The sequence below is a fragment of the Gadus morhua genome, chromosome 11, assembly GCF_902167405.1.
Source record: "Gadus morhua chromosome 11, gadMor3.0, whole genome shotgun sequence".
Lineage (NCBI taxonomy): Eukaryota > Metazoa > Chordata > Actinopteri > Gadiformes > Gadidae > Gadus > Gadus morhua.
The window spans coordinates 25,457,963-25,475,462 of record NC_044058.1 but is presented as its reverse complement, the minus strand read 5'-3'; the positions used below and the strand labels follow the sequence as shown (position 1 = coordinate 25,475,462).

The following is a 17,500-nucleotide window of genomic DNA, read 5'->3' as shown; positions in this document are numbered from 1 at the left end:
CCCGCCTTCCTCGCCGTGCCACATGGAGGGGGAGGAGCCACCGGCCGGCGTGCCCTGTGTCTCCGTCTGCACGGGCGAGGACTGGGGGGGGGGGAAGGGAAAGTGGGGGGGGGGGGCCGCACGGTGATCCTACGCTCACACGGGTCCGGATCGTCCCGCTCCTCCCGTGGCCCCGGCGGTGGCGGCGCGCCAGAGCCATGACTTATTCATCGGCGAGCGCGATCTCCTCGCGACGGAGGGGATGCGGGGCGTCGCCGCGGAGACGCCGCCACCTGTTTGGAGTCGACCTCCGCGCCGGTGTCCTCAGATGTTACTCTGATCCGCGCACGCACGCACGCACGCACGCACGCACGCACGCACGCATAGCCTCCTAGGGTAATAGGGAGTAACGTGTTCCCGGGGCCCGGAGAGAAAAGTAAATCAAGTCGTTCATAAATCTGCGCGCTTCGGGAGGCGAGGCTCGTGGCTGCTGCCTCCCCTCCCTCCTCCTCCTCCTCCTCCTCCTCTCCTCCTTCTCTTCGAGGTCTTTCCCTGGCTCCCGTTGGCCCTGGGCATTAATCCCCAACCCCTGTGTGGGGCCATCCGCTCCCCTGCTCTCATTAGTGCTGTGGCAGGGCCTGGGGAGCCCGCAGGCCTGGGGAGGCAGCCTGCTGCTCCCCCACCACTCTCCCCCTTCCTCCCCCTCCCCCCCCCCCCCCAAACCCCACCCTCCCCCATCCCGCTCCCTCTGCTGAAGTAATGAGCACATAATCAGCCTGGCTCTCCGGCACCGGCACACCAGAGGAGCAATGTGGGCTTCTGGCCCAGTAGGGGGGGGGAGAGCGGGAGGTGGGCTGGGTGGGGTGGGTGTGTGGTTTCACTGTGGGGGCTCATGCCCAAGATACACTGACTGTACCCAGTCACACAGCTTCCCCCTCTCCGCTGGCTTCCGCATCACGCCAGATCTGTTGGCCTGTTGACTTCCTCTTGTAGTTCACGTGGTGGAAGTTAGAAGGCTTTACTTTTGTGGAACACACGGGAGAGGGGTGGCCTACTTTGACTGCGTGTGCGTCATTTGGATGCATGTACATCATTAAGGCAGAACGCCTTGTCGTGGATAAAGAGTGAATTATATGCTGGACTTGGGTGTAAAGCCATGATTGCAGTGTTTCGATCTTTTTCGATTTTTCAAATGCTAAAAAATAAAGACTCCCTTCAGAGAGGAAGGGTTCAATGATTAAAGTAATTGCAAGCACGTAGATGAGACAGAACATTAGCCTGAAGACATCCCGTTAGTGTGTGGAAAGGTTCTCCAAAGGGAGCAAGGTAACAATGTAAAAGAGTCACATTCAGGAGTCAACATAAGTGTCTCTTTGCACTAGATTCACTGGCGCCATCGCTCCTGCCTCACTGTTTCTATCTACTATCTTCGCTGGGTTGAAAGTAGTTAAATAGATGAAGGTCAGTGCAGAGAAGGATCCAAAGCAGAGGCAAATGAATGCTCCTAATAAAGTGCATCCTAGCGCATCTGCCAGGCCCTAAGAGAGAGGAAACAATCCTGAACTCACTCCGCAACCTGCCCTCCCTCAATGCGCTACTCTCATTCCCCCGTCTGCTAATTCAATCAGTGTTACCACCGTCCCTGCTGAGCCTCGTGTGTGTCGTTTAACATGAGCTCACGCATTGTGTTCCTCTAAACATGACAAGACAATCAATAAACAATCCACAGCGTGGCAGAACACACGGCACAAAGGCTCCAGTGTCCGACGGACAGAGGAGGCCACAGCCCACTGGTCACTGTGGGGTCAGCGTTATTGTGATAAAATATCTTTAATTGGCTTCCAATTGAGCATGAAGTCAACCACAGTGCACGGCTCTCTCTCTCTCTCTCTCTCTCTCTCTCTCTCGCCCCGGCACAGACTCCGCCTCCTTTACAAAAGCTTCCTTTGTCGTGTGCGCGATTATGGCCACTTATGACAACCAACGAGCTCCGACCGCAACCTAAACAGACGTGTCTGGCCAGGATACGCGGGGTCAAGGTGGAAGGGGGGGGGGGGGGGGGTGTTTAGCTAAAGACAAGCGAGGGCGGCAATAACGCCTGTAGGGTGAAAGGACAGGACTCCCCGGACAGAGAGATGGGCCTGATAGAGCAAGAGGGTTGACGTGCCCGTACACCCATGTTGATTTAGACTTACAGTTAAGAACACATCGTCGTGCCGAAACAAAACCACTCCCAATAAAAAAAAATGAAGAAGAAGAGATGAAAAACACACATATGAAACAGGTCTGTTGAGGTGCAGCACTAGCCAGATGGAGTCTAGACACACCTCCGTCACTCTCACTCTCACCTGTGCTGGAAGCCCGCCACGCTGGTGCAGACTTTGACGGATTTATGACCGAAAGCTAAGTTATGTTGATACAGACGGAATGAATGTCTTCAGAGTACTCGACCAGTGCAAACGTGAGCCGCAGTGGGCCAGGGGGTGTAGCTGTAGACGAATGGGTCGCAGTGTTTGGGGAGGTTAGGGGGGGGGGGGGGGGGGGGGTTGGTACTTACTAAATGTCCTGGTGTTGGGGAACGGGGGTCTTTGAGGCCTGCAGATCCCGGTACGTCCAGGAGAGGCCATTCATATGCAGGTACTGGGGCGAGAAGAAAAGGGACGGCAACATGAGAAAGAGCAGAGACTGCAGCGAAGGGCAAAGAAATGCATGGTATGCGTACATTCATGAATCACTTCAAACCGGGAACACCAGGAACGCAACTCTGTGCTCCAATCTCACATTCAACAAGGCACCGGTGAGAGAAAAACCAAAACGACATCGGGCAATAAGAGAATTAGTTTGTGCGTTGTGTATTATTTTACTGAGTTTACTACGCATATCAGCTCTTCCTCGTCTGGCTTCGAGCGTTAGTGTGTGGGACGCCAGTCGCCCGGGGGACCCATAACCTTCCACCGAGCACCTGTAACCGGTGTGGTGTTTTCTTTGCCCCGGACAGACGGCGTTCTGTCACGGACGGAAGGAAAGGGAATGTGAACCCGAAGACGAGTGGAGGACTGTGAAATCGACGTTCGTCAAGGAGGTGGACGCAGCCAGCTGTGAGCGTCCATCGCTGAGGGGGAGGGAGGGGAAAGGGACGGGGGGGGGCTGGGGGGGGTGGGGGGACAGCTGGGAGGAAGTCCCTGACAGAGGAGAGCAAGGCTGGGGTGGAGACTGCAGGCTCGCCGCCCCTGTCCGTCACCCTGCCCCACGGCTGGCCCCACGACCCCCTGAACCTCCCCCACCACCCCCCCCCCCACCCCCCCCCCCCCCCCCCCCCCCCCCCCCCCCCCCCCCCCCCCCCCCCCCCCCCCCCCCCCCCCCCCCCCCCGCCCCTCACACACCCTCCCACGGTGGATTTATGTCACCGGTGGTATGAATGTGAAGAGTGTTATTATGGTCCGTCCTGAACCGTGTGACTAATTACGCTTCCTCGCGGTACTCTGTCATACGCAACAGGGAGTGCGTGTCAGCGGCGCGCTCTGGATACGAACGCGGACGTGAACGCGTTACAATTCCCCCGCGCGGCGCAACAACTTTCTAACTCGTTTTTTTCTTTTCCCCTCCTCTCTCTTCGGGAAAGCAAAGGAGGTTCTGTCACAGCGGGACGGACTGCAGCGTCTCCACCATCTGGTTTATCCTTCAGTTTGAGCGCAGGGTGGAGCAGAGAGTGTCACTCATTCGAGCGGATTTGTGTTTCCCGGGTTTTATTTGCAATTCATTTGAATGACGGTCGACGGCAGCAGATCATGGTCATTCTTTGCCATTGTTATCTACTTTGAAGGTTGATTCAAGTGAGGGGGGGGGGGGGAGACGACGATGTGTTAGCCCCTAGGCCTTCACGTTTGTAAGTTGCTAAAAAAAGTTGAACTGTAAAAAATAATTAAATAAAAGCAACTCAGCGTCATCATTTCCTGGAAGTCGTTCAGGTTGAGGACGGATAAGCTTCATTCGGCTCGGAGGGAAGGAAGCTCGCTCGGACCACCGTGGGTTAAAAATGGAAAATACATTATGGCAGGAGGGGGGGGGAGGGGGGGGGGGGGGAGACGTGAAGAAGAAGGAAAAAAACATTTTCAGGAATGAGTTTGTCGGAGCAGGCATGGGGCATTGTTTCCTGACAGCTGGGGTCGACTGAGCGCTGGAGGAAGGAGGTGGGAGGGGGGTGGGGGGGAGGGGGGAGGGGACCCTTTTTTCCCCTTCGCCAAAAAAAAAACCGGGAAGGGAGGGAGGGAGGGAGGGGGGGAGGGGAGGGATTCTTGGAGTTGACATCAGCCCTCTTCATTTTAACCATACTGCTCAAGGCTGAATCGTACGTTCCAAAACTAATGGGCCCGAGTCCATACAACTGTCAGGAGGCCACTGCTTTTAGGGGCTGCTCGCTCCCCTATTGAAACTTTCCTGCAGCTCCGCTGTGCACAGACCCTAATGAATGCTGCTCCGAAGGGAAAATCCAAAACAATGCAGTTTTCTCTGTCTAATCTATGTCAATCATGGGCCCTTCCACAAATGAAACGAGCGCTATTGTGAGCGTTTGGTTCGGCCTCCCCGAGCCCACCCACCCTTGCGCGCACCGGATCCATGCCTTATTTGACAGCTACTGCCAGGAGTGAGGAAACATGCCCCAGGCACTTTCTTATTCTAAGCGCCTACTTTTTTTAATTGCCCCTGTGTCCTGTGGAGACACCGCTCATTGGGGGTGTGAAACATCCGCCCAGGGAGACGCCAACCTTTCTGTTACGGCGGAGACCACGCTAGGCTAGCTCTCTCTCTCTCTCTCTCTCTCTCTCTCTCTCTCTCTCTCTCTCTCTCTCTCTCTCTCTGTCTCTCGTCTCTCTGTCTGTCTCTCTGTCGCTCTGTCTGTCTCTCTGTGTGTCTCTGTCTGTCGCTATCTGTCTCTCTCTTCTCCTCTCTCTCTCTCTCTCTCCTCTCTCTCTCCTCTCTCTCTCTCTCTCTCTCTCTCCCCGTCTCTTGGAAATATTCCCAGGCAGGTCGATATATAGTCAATGTTTCTCCTTACAGAATAAAGTGAGGAAGTGATTTATTTATCATATTTTCCTAACTCCTTAAACTACTGCCTTCCTCTCAAGAGTTCTCTCGCTGAAATACTGGATCCTGTCATGCTGCCAACTCAGCCGGGAATTGCTCCCTCTTCAATCAGAGACTGGAGGAGAAACCAAATGGCATCACATAATAACCTGATGAAAATAAATAGGAACTCTTAAAAATACTCGTATATTTTACCATATTCCAAATACGTTTTTAGACACTTTTACCAGATGCTAATAGCAAAAAATATATAAAAAAATGATACTATAGCAATACGCTATTGACAGATGCCCTATTTCTAATTTAATTGATTTAACAATGCTAAACCGACATATGGCCTGGGCGCATTGCGATGCCTGTTTTACGGTGGGATTTGGGAGTGCGGCTGCAGACCCTATGGACAGAAAACTGAGAGAATCCTGGCAGTTAGGTCTGAGCCCCTAACTGGTCCATTTCCACTGCTCTCTAATTGTCTTCCAGCCCGCACTGACAGCCTCCAACTCTCAGAATAGACATCAGTAGATTCATGTGCTACTTTTTGAGGACCCACATGCAACAAAGGTGGCAGTGATGCCACACACACACACACATACACACACACCACACACACACACACACACACACACAACACACACACCACACACACACACACACACACACACACACACAGGCGACATGTCCCCCTTTGGTTTTTGAACAGAGAGAAGACAACATATGCTCTGGGCATTTGGCCTGCCAGTGATGCTTTCTAATTGTTACAGTACTCACACTGTGCAAAGGAAAACAGGGCCAAGAGCCTTTGTCGTCTGTGAAGCGTGTGGGGCCACGCGTCAGTCCTGACATCAGAGCGCCGCATGCAGACAGATGTCAGGACATTTGCTGTCAAACTAAGTCTGTTCCCCTGCCAAAGTGACAGAACCGTTCCCAAAACTTCAGCAACTATCCACGGACTGGGTGTTGCTCTCCACGCATGTGGTCGTTGTGGATACACCCATGCATTAAAAGAAATGGTGTATTAGAAATCGAATAAAAAGTATAAATAATGAATACATTTGCATAAACAAGTACGACTACTACCAGAATGATTTTTTTAACAGTGTCAAATATTAAACCTATTACCAGCCAATGGCAGGTCGATTTGACCATTAGGCAGGTAAGAAAATTCATGGTTGCATAAAAGAAAAAGTTGCTTGGCCAGTTGATTTTCCACCGGTAAAAAGACCAAATTCTAAAGGTAACTTCTGACCTCTGCTTGAAATGTGTGCACATTTTTTGATTTGATCGCTTCATATATCAAGTCATGTTGTGAAACGGAACTCCTTTAGACAAAACAATATGGGGCTGGTGGACCGACACGACAACTAAATGAATGAGTTTATGCACAAGCCTGTTGCTCAGACAAGCCCCACGGTTTGTGCATAACCCCCTCCTCTCTCCCTCCCTCCCTCCCTCCTCCCCTTCCTCTTCCCTCTCTGAATAGTGGAGCAGCAGGAATGCCTCCATGGATTGCGCCGGCAGATAATGTCAATCACCTGCTGTGCCCGGAGCTCCGCCCTATTGTTTCCTTCTCCCCCACCCCTTCTCCCAACCCCCCCCGACAGAAAACAAATGGGCCACACAGCATGATGTTTGGCTGAGGTGTTAATTACACTCCCCTGCCCATATGAACAGCGGCCTCAGACAATGGCTCTGGCGTGCCCTGACACAACACTCCCTCCCAGGTTAGCTGCGCTGATATCACCTGCTCACACGGGGCCCATTCACACCTTAACTTGATCTATGCACGGAGCACAATTAGAGCTTTCACAGGGAGGACAATCGTTTTAAGTAGCCCCCCGCCTCCCCCAGCATCTGCATTAAGGCCCTTTTGTTTGCACACATTAGTGGCAATTAAATTGACAATTCTTAAGCAAACCCAGACCATTATTGTGGTAATCAGCGTTTAATCATTTGGGAAACGACGAGCGGCTGAGCAGGTCAGACCGGTGTGGTCTGCTGCTGCTGGGGACGCCGTGACCGAGTGGAAGGGGCTCTGACTGAGGACCCGCCGAATTGGATTACGGAGAGAGAGGAAGTCGCACATGATAACAAGGGGCTGGTCGGGACACCAGAAGAAGGAAAAAAAAAACACCAAGGAATAATATTTATCCGATGCCATAGTGGTGGAACAAACACGTCCCCGTCCCGTCAAAACGGGGCGTACGTGTGTTTATGTTGTACATGTGCAGTGGTACGGCGGCTGGCGGTGTACCATGTGACCTGTTGTTGGAGGAGCAGGGCTTAATACAAAGCTCCGTAACATTAAACAAACGTGATCAGCGTGAATGCCTGTTAAATCAACGCATGCACTTCTGGAAACCGACAAAACGACTTTGCTCCTTTCACCGTGCACTCAAGTCATTACCGAGGGGGGTAAAACAGATCATTCTCAGCACGCAGAACCGAAACCGGCGGGCTTCTTTATTGAGTTAAACCTGAGGAACCTGTAGCGGTTGAGGTAGCATGCCGGCTAATGGACACCATATTGGAAGTGTCCATTAGTGGACGGAGGGGTGAAGTTAAGTGAGTGTGACAGGGGGGCCACTCCCTCCCCAAGCCGGACCTCCATTGTGACCCGACCGGGTCGCCCTGCACTCTTATTCACAGCTAGTAAAAACTGGGTCAAAGGTCACGCATCCAGAGTGCAGCGGTTCCTATGGTAACACGGCCTATTAAGGCCAGGCTCATTGGCCTCTTAACGTGTTTCTCGCACACAAAAGAACTATTAGTGCAAAGAGGAGGGAGAACGGAGAGCACGGAGGGGCGGCAACACGAGGGGAGGTCTTGAAAAGCACCGTGGGCCGGGCAGGATACTTGACCGGTTACAGTCTCCTAGACCCCCCCCACACACACTCACACACACACACCAACCCCCACACACACTGACACACACACACACACACACACACACACACACACAGCTTCCCATTCCACCTCCCATGTAGAGCCACAAGCCACAAGCCCAAAGCAGCAGAGCCAGAGCTGAAGCAGAGAGTTTCTGAAGCGTAGAGAAAGAGAATGTCCTTTATTTGTTCCTATTTCATCATTCTTATTAAACTGATAATGTGTGATGATAAGACACAATGAAAGACCACAAGTATTCCATCTGGCCTTCATGTGTTTCCACACTGCAAATGTAACTTCAGGGAACACACAATGGTCCTGGTGTGTGTGAAACCGTGTCTTTATTTGTAAACCCAAGCCTAAATGTACCACTGTTGCAACACTGTAATTACACTTACAGAGCACATTAACGGCCACGCTTAACCCTGCATTCTTTCCAGGGGGCGGGTGGCAATTTCAGATGCATAAAAAAAATGAAAAGACAGATAGTTTTTGCAGTAGAAGCAATTATTTTCTTTAACCAGTTATTTCTTTCTCCATCTGCCCGACGTGATGCTGAGTTATTGCTTCCTGTATCCAGAGCCTCACAGTGTTATAGTCCGGCTAATATGTACCCTTGAAAAGAACCACGCCATTGTTCCCCTACACACCCGCGCTCGTATCAAGACCAGTTCACTCAGAGGTGGTGGACGAACGCAGAAAAAGGAGAAAGAAAACGTTATCCTCATTTCAGGTCTGCAGGTTAAAACCTAAAATAAGTGAGCGATTGTGCCGCAGAGCAGAAGGGCACGGGCCAATAAAACCCGCTGTATAATTAGAACTGAAAAGATAATAATCAGGGAGCTGCAGAGGAATGAGGAGTTCTCCCATAAAGAAAAAGAGGAGGCCGCTGCACTCGGCGAGTCAATTACCAGGAGTCAGTTCTGCGGTTTCCCGGTACCTAAGGAGATCTGCTTTCAATTGTTGCTCCGCGTCGGCCCCGGAGTCACTGTGATCCCATGTCGAGCCGCGCTGTGACACGAGCCACGACCCAATGTCAAAGCTGCCGTCTGTCGCTCTTGTTTCCTTTGGCATTGTCGGTCCAGTCGTACAGGAACACAACCCTATTGTTGTTATTATTGTTTTGGTGAGCAGCGGCTCTCATTGTAACGCAGGGCCGTTAAAGGCTGTGTATAATTAACTCCAGAAGACGCGGTGGTCGGCTGCGGTGGGCTGAGTGTTTACGGTAAAGCTCAACATAGAAATGAAGATTGTTGTGTGTTTGTGTGTGTGTGTGTGTGTGTGGTGTGTGTGTGTGGTGTGTGTGTGTGTGTGGTGGTGTGTGTGTGTGTGTGTGTGTGTGTGTGTGTGTGTGTGTGTGGTGTGTGTGCTGTGTGTGTGTGTATGTTAGGCACAAACACACACACACACACACACTCATGCAACGCGTGTACTGTGTGCATACACACACACCCACACACGTATACACAGACACACACACCCACACACACACACACACACAGAGGCAAACACACACACACACACACACACACACAAACACAAGCACAGACACCACACTTCTACAAGTCTATGTAAATGACACAGAAGTGCGAGGCGTACATTTACTTCCTTTATGAGCGGACCCAAATGGACTGGAGACGGGCCGGGGTAGCACAGAGGATCTGCCCGCACGGGGGAGGCACAAGCCCTATAGATATGTAAATATTGTACATACACACCTTCCGACGTTGTCATGGCACATATACTGACTATACTACTGTATATAAATATGTATATGTAGATGTATATGTAAACTCTATAGCTTTTAAAACACTCTGATTATTTATGTCTATAAGTGCTTAAAAGCGTTTCTGAGTGCGACTGGCCCAGCCGGGAGTCTGCGAGGTATAAGGCAGGAAAAAGCCCGTTTTTTTAAAACTCTCGGGTGGGCATGGGTGGTGTTGGGGGAGCAGGAGAGAAAAAGGGGCCTAAATTAAACACATTTGTTTCTGCTCTCGCATACCACAAGTCTTATGAAACAGAGGGCTGATTGTGTTCACTCTGCAAGACCACCCCCTCAGTCCACACCACCACCACCCACCACCACCACTCACCCATCTACCTCCGACCCCTAGCCTCTGACTGCGCCACCCTGCTTCCCCCCCCCCCCCCCCCGTCCTGAGTAACTGCCCCCCCCCCCCCCCCCCCCCCCCCCCTCCACCCACAGCTGCCTGCAGATGCCTCCTGTGTTTGCTCGGAGTGCAAGCACAAATCTCCAGACCCTGTCGCTCCCTCTCCCTCTCCCCGTGCTCCTCTCTCTGTCTCTGTCTCTCTGTCCCTGCCACATCTCAATTTTACTGCATGACATCCATATCACCCCACTGCAAACCCCCCCCCCCCCCCCCCCCCCCCCCCCCCCCCCCCCCCCCCATGCTCCTGGGCTTCTTCAGGCTGTGCGGACACGCTCACAAACCTGGAGCCATTGTTGCTTCTGCCATTAACAGAACTCTCACTAGAGGAGGTTTGGAGTCAGAACGCCTGACAACGTGTGGAAAACGAAAGCGTCCAATTAAATGGGAACCACACAAACGTTGATACCTTGACAAAAGGGCGCAATCCAATTAAGTTGTCTATAAAGTTGCAAAGTATCAATCTGCTTCTGAAACCAAAACTTCTTAAGCAGCAGAGGGCGGGGTTAAGCTTATCAGCTTATACCTTTCCAAGAATAAACGTTATTTGCATCACTGCATTCATGAAGAAAGAAAGAAAGAAAGGAAGAAAAAGAAAAAGGCTGCTGGAAAAGATTTTGCAAACTCAGTTGAAATATGAATCATACTTTGTTAGACAGGATGTTAATCCAGAGTGACAGTTTGTAGAAAGTAATTGCAAACTGCTGGTTCCAGTGCATGATACGTACGTTAACTAGAAGCCCTGGTATTCATCTGGGTTTGTTACACACATTATCTCGTAACAGCGACTCGGGGGAGCCACGGTACTTGTACCTGGCGTTCCGTTAGAGCCAGTCCTTGTCATCGACAGGCCCTCCGTTCTATCACGCTGGGCAAATTAGTCAAAAACAAATTCCACATTTTCAATGATTCCCAAGGACTGAGAAGTCTTTTTAGAGGCGATACAAAAGCCGGGGGAGAGCGGGTCAAAGGGGTCCGCGGGCTCTTCAGGGTTCATCAACTCCCTTGAGAGCAAGACAATGACGTGGAAAAAGTCCGGCCACTAAACCATTATCTCCCTAAAATCATGACCTTTCTTTCTCTGTCAGCGTCCAATAAAATAGATACACTTTCTCAATGTGATATATATTACGTGATATATATCACATCACATGAGCATGTGTAGCAATCAGTTCGGGTGGTTAGCCTTCTATACAGCTAACTACTATATAAGAGCTAATATAGCTAACTACCCGATATATATATGTTTTATTTATATATATTCATAAATAAAACATGCATTATTATCAGATAGCACGTGCTGAAACCATTCCACAGTCTTAATGACACCGGCGTTACGTCACGATGAGAGAAGCACAACTAACGAACCACTCAGTCCCCAAAACATCGTTATGGCCGACTGTAATGGCTGAGGCCGCTGCAAATATCGGATTTCTCGGGAAAGAGGTTCGGGAAGGGAGGACTGCACCAATTACACAGTGTTCAGGAATCCAGGCTTCTGACCCACGCTAACTGAGGGCTAACTACACATGCTCATGGCTATCTAAGTGTGGCTCCCACTAAACCGCGGACAATAAAAAAAAAGTTTACGAGGGCTATAAGAGGAAAGTCTGTCTTGCCTGCAGAGAGGTGTCAGATGAAGCCAAATGGGAGGGATATCAACGATGCATCAGAGCCACGGAGTGATTCAACTGCATCGCACACTCCTGCAAACAATTAGTGATGACTCAAGAACTGTAAGCGGTGAGCTGTGTCAGAGCGAGAGAGAGAGAGAGGGAGAGAGAGAGAGAGAGAGAGAGAGAGAAAGAGAGAGAGAGAGAGAGAGAGAGAGAGAGAGAGAGAGAGAGAGAGAGAGAGAGAGAGAGAGAGAGAGAGAGAGAGAGAGAGAGAGAGAGAGAGAGAGAGAGAGGGAGAGAGAGAGACAGAGAGACAGAGAGACAGAGAGACAGAGAGAGAGAGAGAGAGAGAGAGAGAGAGAGAGAGAGAGAGAGAGAGAGAGAGAGAGAGAGAGAGAGAGAGAGACAGAGAGACAGAGAGAGAGAGAGAGAGAGAGAGAGAGAGAGAGAGAGAGAGAGAGAGAGAGAGAGAGAGAGAGAGAGAGAGAGAGAGAGAGAGAGAGAGAGAGAGAGAGAGAGAGACAGAGAGAGAGACAGAGAGACAGAGAGAGTGAGGTGGTTGTGGGGAGAGAGAGTGAGAGGGGGATATATTTTGAAGGGAAAGAAGGAGGAGTGAATGGGGAAAAGGAGAGGGGTGCTGTGCACAATTACAGCAGGGATTTATGGCCTGAGAAACAATTTATAAATCACAGCGCCTGAGCTAATGTGCTCCAGATTCGGCTCCATGCAGCTGCAATTTTGGTCTACGTGAAAAGACATAATAAAGCTGGCTGGAAGACATGTTTGGGTGGTGGCTGGGTGTGAAGGAGTCAGGGGTGATGGTGGCGGTGCTGGTGGGGGTGGTGGGGGTGTGGGTGCTGTTGGGGGAGGCTGTGCAGGGTGAGATCTGGCCTCTCAAGACTCCTCAAGGTGTTGTGGACAGAGAGACTAAGCAAACGTTTGGAGTGCCTTATGTGGGATTTCCTGCAGGCACCAAGAGAAAGCGTGGTAGAGTTTAGCTTTTCCTGAAAACGTCGGTATACTTTGTCATTATTATCTTATTGTACATTACATAATGTACATAAAGCTACTCTAAAATGTTGAGGTGATCATTCATTTATATGGTTTTCTTGAAATGCCGAGCAGAATATTAGTCAATTATCGATTTTCAGAAAGCGTTGCTACTCATTACTAACACAATGCCTCCTCAATACAGAGGAAGCAGTACCTGTGATACAGAGCATCTGAGAGAGAGTAGGAAAGTGAAAGGTTTACGAAGAGTCTGTGTCAAGGACAAGGTCTTAGTCAGGCCTTCCCCTGATTGGCAAACTACAAACCATGCCCTGATAAGCACATCAGCAACAAAGGTTTAGGGAAAATGAATTTTAGATAGGGGATTATAAAAAGCAAAACAGCAATGTTGCAAATTGATCCCTTTGTCACTGCTGCAGTGGAAGAAGGGATCGGATACGCAGAGAGAGGCCTGGTGCTTTTGTGACCACTCAGCCAACTGGCTCTGAACCTTGACCTGTGACCCTTCACCCCCGGGAGGGCAAACAAAGCTCTGAGTGACATCTGAAACTAGACACTCTATGGGGAGAGAGTGTCTGGACAGGACTCAGATGACCCATTAACTCGGCAGAAAAGATTTACGGCTTTTCTCTCTTCCTGCTCGGGCACATTTGGAACCCAAACATTCAGGCGGGTCCGTCAGAGATAATCAAGAGGGCTGCGGTCTGATTAGATTGAGCCGCGGAAATCAAACACGCTCATTGGTCGATATCGATATCTGGCGCAAACAAACGGCCCGATAATGAACACCTCCGGCCGCCGCGCGGGGCGAGGTGCGTGCGTCTGTCAGGCGCCGCGATCAATTAAGACGCTCTGAGTCAACAGCACGGAACCACTGCGGCTGATCTTTGTCACTTATTCATATTCATACGGCCACGCCGCTCGGCATCGCCGCGGCGATGGACCCATACGTACACAGGTCGCCGTCGGCTGATGTAAACAAACCATGAGACAAAGGCTTCTGATAAGTATGCTGCTGCGGGCGGCGGGGTGAATGTGTGGCTCCGTCACCAGAATGCTGAGGACCACTGTAGTATTTAAATCAGGCGCGGGGAGGAGGAGCCGGCCAGGCATTCTGCAGCTCAGCTGTGAGGCTCTAAGCCGTTGCCCTGGGGTCTTTGTCCTGCCTTTCAGGGCAAGTCTGAGGTAGTCAAAGACCCCATTCATGACTGGCGCTCCCCCTGCCAACACACCCATACAGCCCCAGTCAAGTCAGCCGAGAGCTATAGAGCCTTCCCCATTTCACACGAGAATCAGACCTGCCCCCAAAGCCTGCTTCAGGGATTTCCAATAGCTCGCTGCTCAAGCCCATGTGCAAATCAAACAAAAGGGCTCCCTGGCCTACTACATGTCATATGGGGCTGATAAGATCTCCCGCCCACCCCTCGGCACCAAATGTTTGCGGCTCCGAATCTGGAACACATAAGTCACATTTGCAAGGATCTCGGTATCTGGTCATGTAGACGGAAGGGGGGATTGTGGACAACCCTCGTGACCAAATATCTGCAACCGAAGGAGTGAGGGTCTACCTGTCACTTGTGGAGACAAAGAAGGCCAACGCAAAACCACAATATATCACACATCATCTGACAAAGCTTTTCGATATTCATTGAACAACAAATCGCTATGTGCTCAATGAAACAAAATCAATTGCACAATTTTTTCCCTACACGAGGTGGGCAATGGTATCCAGAAAGTGTTCAGTCGGGTCAGAAGGCTCCGCTTGAAGATGAGTCAGGCCTAGCTTTGGCCCTTAACACAATTTGAAGCTCAGCAGAACATTGTGACTCCAAAACAAGTCGACACGGGTTACTTGAGGTTCCACGGGAGCACTCAAGGCTAAATCGCTATCACTGTCAGGATGAAGACTTTGCCAAGCGCATCATTAAATGATCCCAAAATCGACCATGAATGGGCTCGTTCTTTCTCCCTGGGTTTGGGTTGAGCAAAGGGGACACAAAAGAGGACATAATGAGCACTGGTAACTAATGTAATTCGTTATTGATGTACGTTGCCCGTGAAGGCAGGTGCGAGGTGTTGAACCTGACCTCAGTCCGTGGGGACCTGTGACCCTTCCACGGCGGTCCAAACCTACCCCTACGCCATGACCGGGAGACTCCGAGGGAAGCGAGCGAAAGCTGATTTACAACTCTTACAGCTGCCTCGCTCGCTGTCAACCAACCCTTCTGCAGGAGCCGTATCCATCACCTTCTTTATTTAGTACACCTCGGACAATCCACCCGAATCGCCGTAATTATAGACACACACACACACGATACGGGCTTAAACTAAACACACACCGGCGCACACACACACCATCATTTCCCGTCCTCGAGTATTGCACAGTAAGTCCCCGGGAAGAAACAACTCCTTGCCCTGCGAGTGAACTTGACGTGAAACCCGATAAACATCCCATCACCGCCGACACTGTGCATGCATGATCTGATACCCTCCTCCCTCTGGCTGGAGTTCAGATCCCGGGACTCCACTACGGGGCGAATGGCGAGGCATTCTGCGCCCACAGTGCAGTGACCCTCGGTGGGAGACAGAATCCCTCAGATAAGTAAGTGCCTCAAGGTCTGGACGCCGGCCCACCTCGGGATAACAAGGGGAAGGGGGAAACAGCAGAACCCATATCTGCCCCAGTTTACACTCCCACCACGACATCTCATCAACAATCTCTCCTCTTCCCTCTCCTGCTGAACCACTTCAACTGAAAACAGCTGTTTGGAATACCAGACTGATGAAACCCTATTTACTGACTATTTTTTCCCCCTTCCTGCCGTACAATCAAGTTTTATTAGAACTGCTTAAAGAGTTTAAGGTAGAATTATACAGCGGGAGAACATTTTGTTATGTGGAATAAACAGTTATGGGAAGGTAACGGTGCAGGGGTCACATAACACAAAACACACACACACACACACACACACACACACACACACACACACACACACACACACACTCCGGAGTGATATCCTGCCGTTTGTTTCCCAGGTTCACACCTTCACCCATCAACCACAGATACAATCGACCGAGGACACATCAAATCCCATCGCTATTCTGCGCCGTGCATGTTGTGCGAACCAAACACACGCGCACGCAGCGTGCACAACTCACACCGAACGGAAGACGACCGATTTCCTCCACAGCCGCGTTTAAACAGGCAGTCCACCAAAAACGTGTGGGTGAGGCTGAGCTCCCATCAGCTAATTCCACAGACTCCACCAAGATGGTATTCACATGATACATGATCCATGCCTTCAAACTCCCAGCCCCCATGCCTCATACTCCCATAACTTATCTTCATGGCAAACCCTCTTGATAATCGCCAGCTGTACACCATTGTATAGAGATCCAATGGTTCCTGCTAGGGAAATTACAGCAGTGGCCTTGACTGGGTTTATGCATAGACACTGGGAGTTAAGTAGTTTCCATTGCCGCAACCCCTAACTCCTCTAACACCATAAACCCCAGGACAGCCCGTCCAAAAAACACACAACGCTGCAAAACAACACAAAATGGAAAGCTACGGGCGGAAACATGTTGTCCGCAACGCGCCAAACACCATAACCCCCAACAGGTGAACGAAAACTGACATTTCAGCTTGAAGAGGATGTGGATAATGATCCAGTTTTTTTTAACGAGAAATCCATAACAGACATAACCCCGGCTCAGGTGGCAGAAGAAATGTCGCACTTCTAGTCGAGAGCGCGAGCAATGTGACAGGACTGCGACAGGGGGAAGCGCAACGTGCCAAACATCCGCCACTCGCAGCGTGTCTCCGGCCAAACATAACAAATGAGAAAAACACATGAATTGATAAAAACACATTTGCGCACATTTTCATCTAGGCACATCAAAGGGATTGATTGATGTCACGGAGCATATAGGCAGTGTGCGGCGGCATGCGAGGGGAGCGAGCCTGCTTATCCCCTTCCTCAAAGGGTGCTGAGATGCTCCTGATGGACCGAGCGCTGGAGAAGCAAGCCAGGGCTATAAACAGAATTTCTAATGTCAGTCGAGAGAGGGTGGGTTGGCGTGTTTGTGTCTGTGTATGTGTGTGTGTGTGTATGTGTGTGTGTGTGTGTGTGTGTGTGTGTGTGTGTGTGTGTGTGCGTGCGTGCGTGCGTGCGTGCGTGCGTGCGTGCGTGCGTGTGTGTGTGTGTGTGTGTGTGTGTTCGTGTGCGTGTCTGTGTGTGTGTGTGTGTGTGTGTGTGTGTGTGGGTACTAGTGGTGAACTAGCAGGCTACGGGGTAGCAAGAGAGAGAGGAGTTGACGCCAGCTCATGCTTTCCGCAGAGACCCAGCGAGAGAGGGGAGGGACACAGGCCAGGACTGACACCATTTCACACACAGTTCCTACACAACTGCTGTAGGAATTGCGTGTAACCGACCCTCCCCCTCCCTCCCCCTCCCTCCTCCTCTGCCACCCCCCACGAACCCCCACCCTTCTCACCCTCCACCCCCCGGTCTCCCGTCTGAGAAATAAAAGTCTGAGCCAAAAGTGTGTTATACTGTGGGACCGGGACGCAGAGAAAGGTGGGTACTATATGTGTAGGTACCAGGGTTTACCACTCTGATTTATTATGGTCTGTTTATTATACGGCCAAAACACGGTAACAGGACCCGGGTACGGTGCCTCGTCACACCCCACTGATGAAGTGTTAATCAACTGTTAATAAACGAGCAAACTGTGCATTCTGTCACGTAAGAAATA

General features: G+C 50.9%; 1 protein-coding gene across 1 annotated transcript in view; it reads right to left on the bottom strand.

The window, feature by feature from the left end:
* The window catches only part of tcf7l1b (transcription factor 7 like 1b), a 36,048-nt gene that overhangs the window by 12,663 nt on the left and 5,885 nt on the right, over positions 1–17,500 (bottom strand). Inside the window, 2 exon segments of the mRNA XM_030369878.1 lie at positions 2,537–2,607; positions 2,610–2,619. Of these exon segments, the coding sequence (XP_030225738.1) occupies positions 2,537–2,607; positions 2,610–2,619 (81 nt within the window).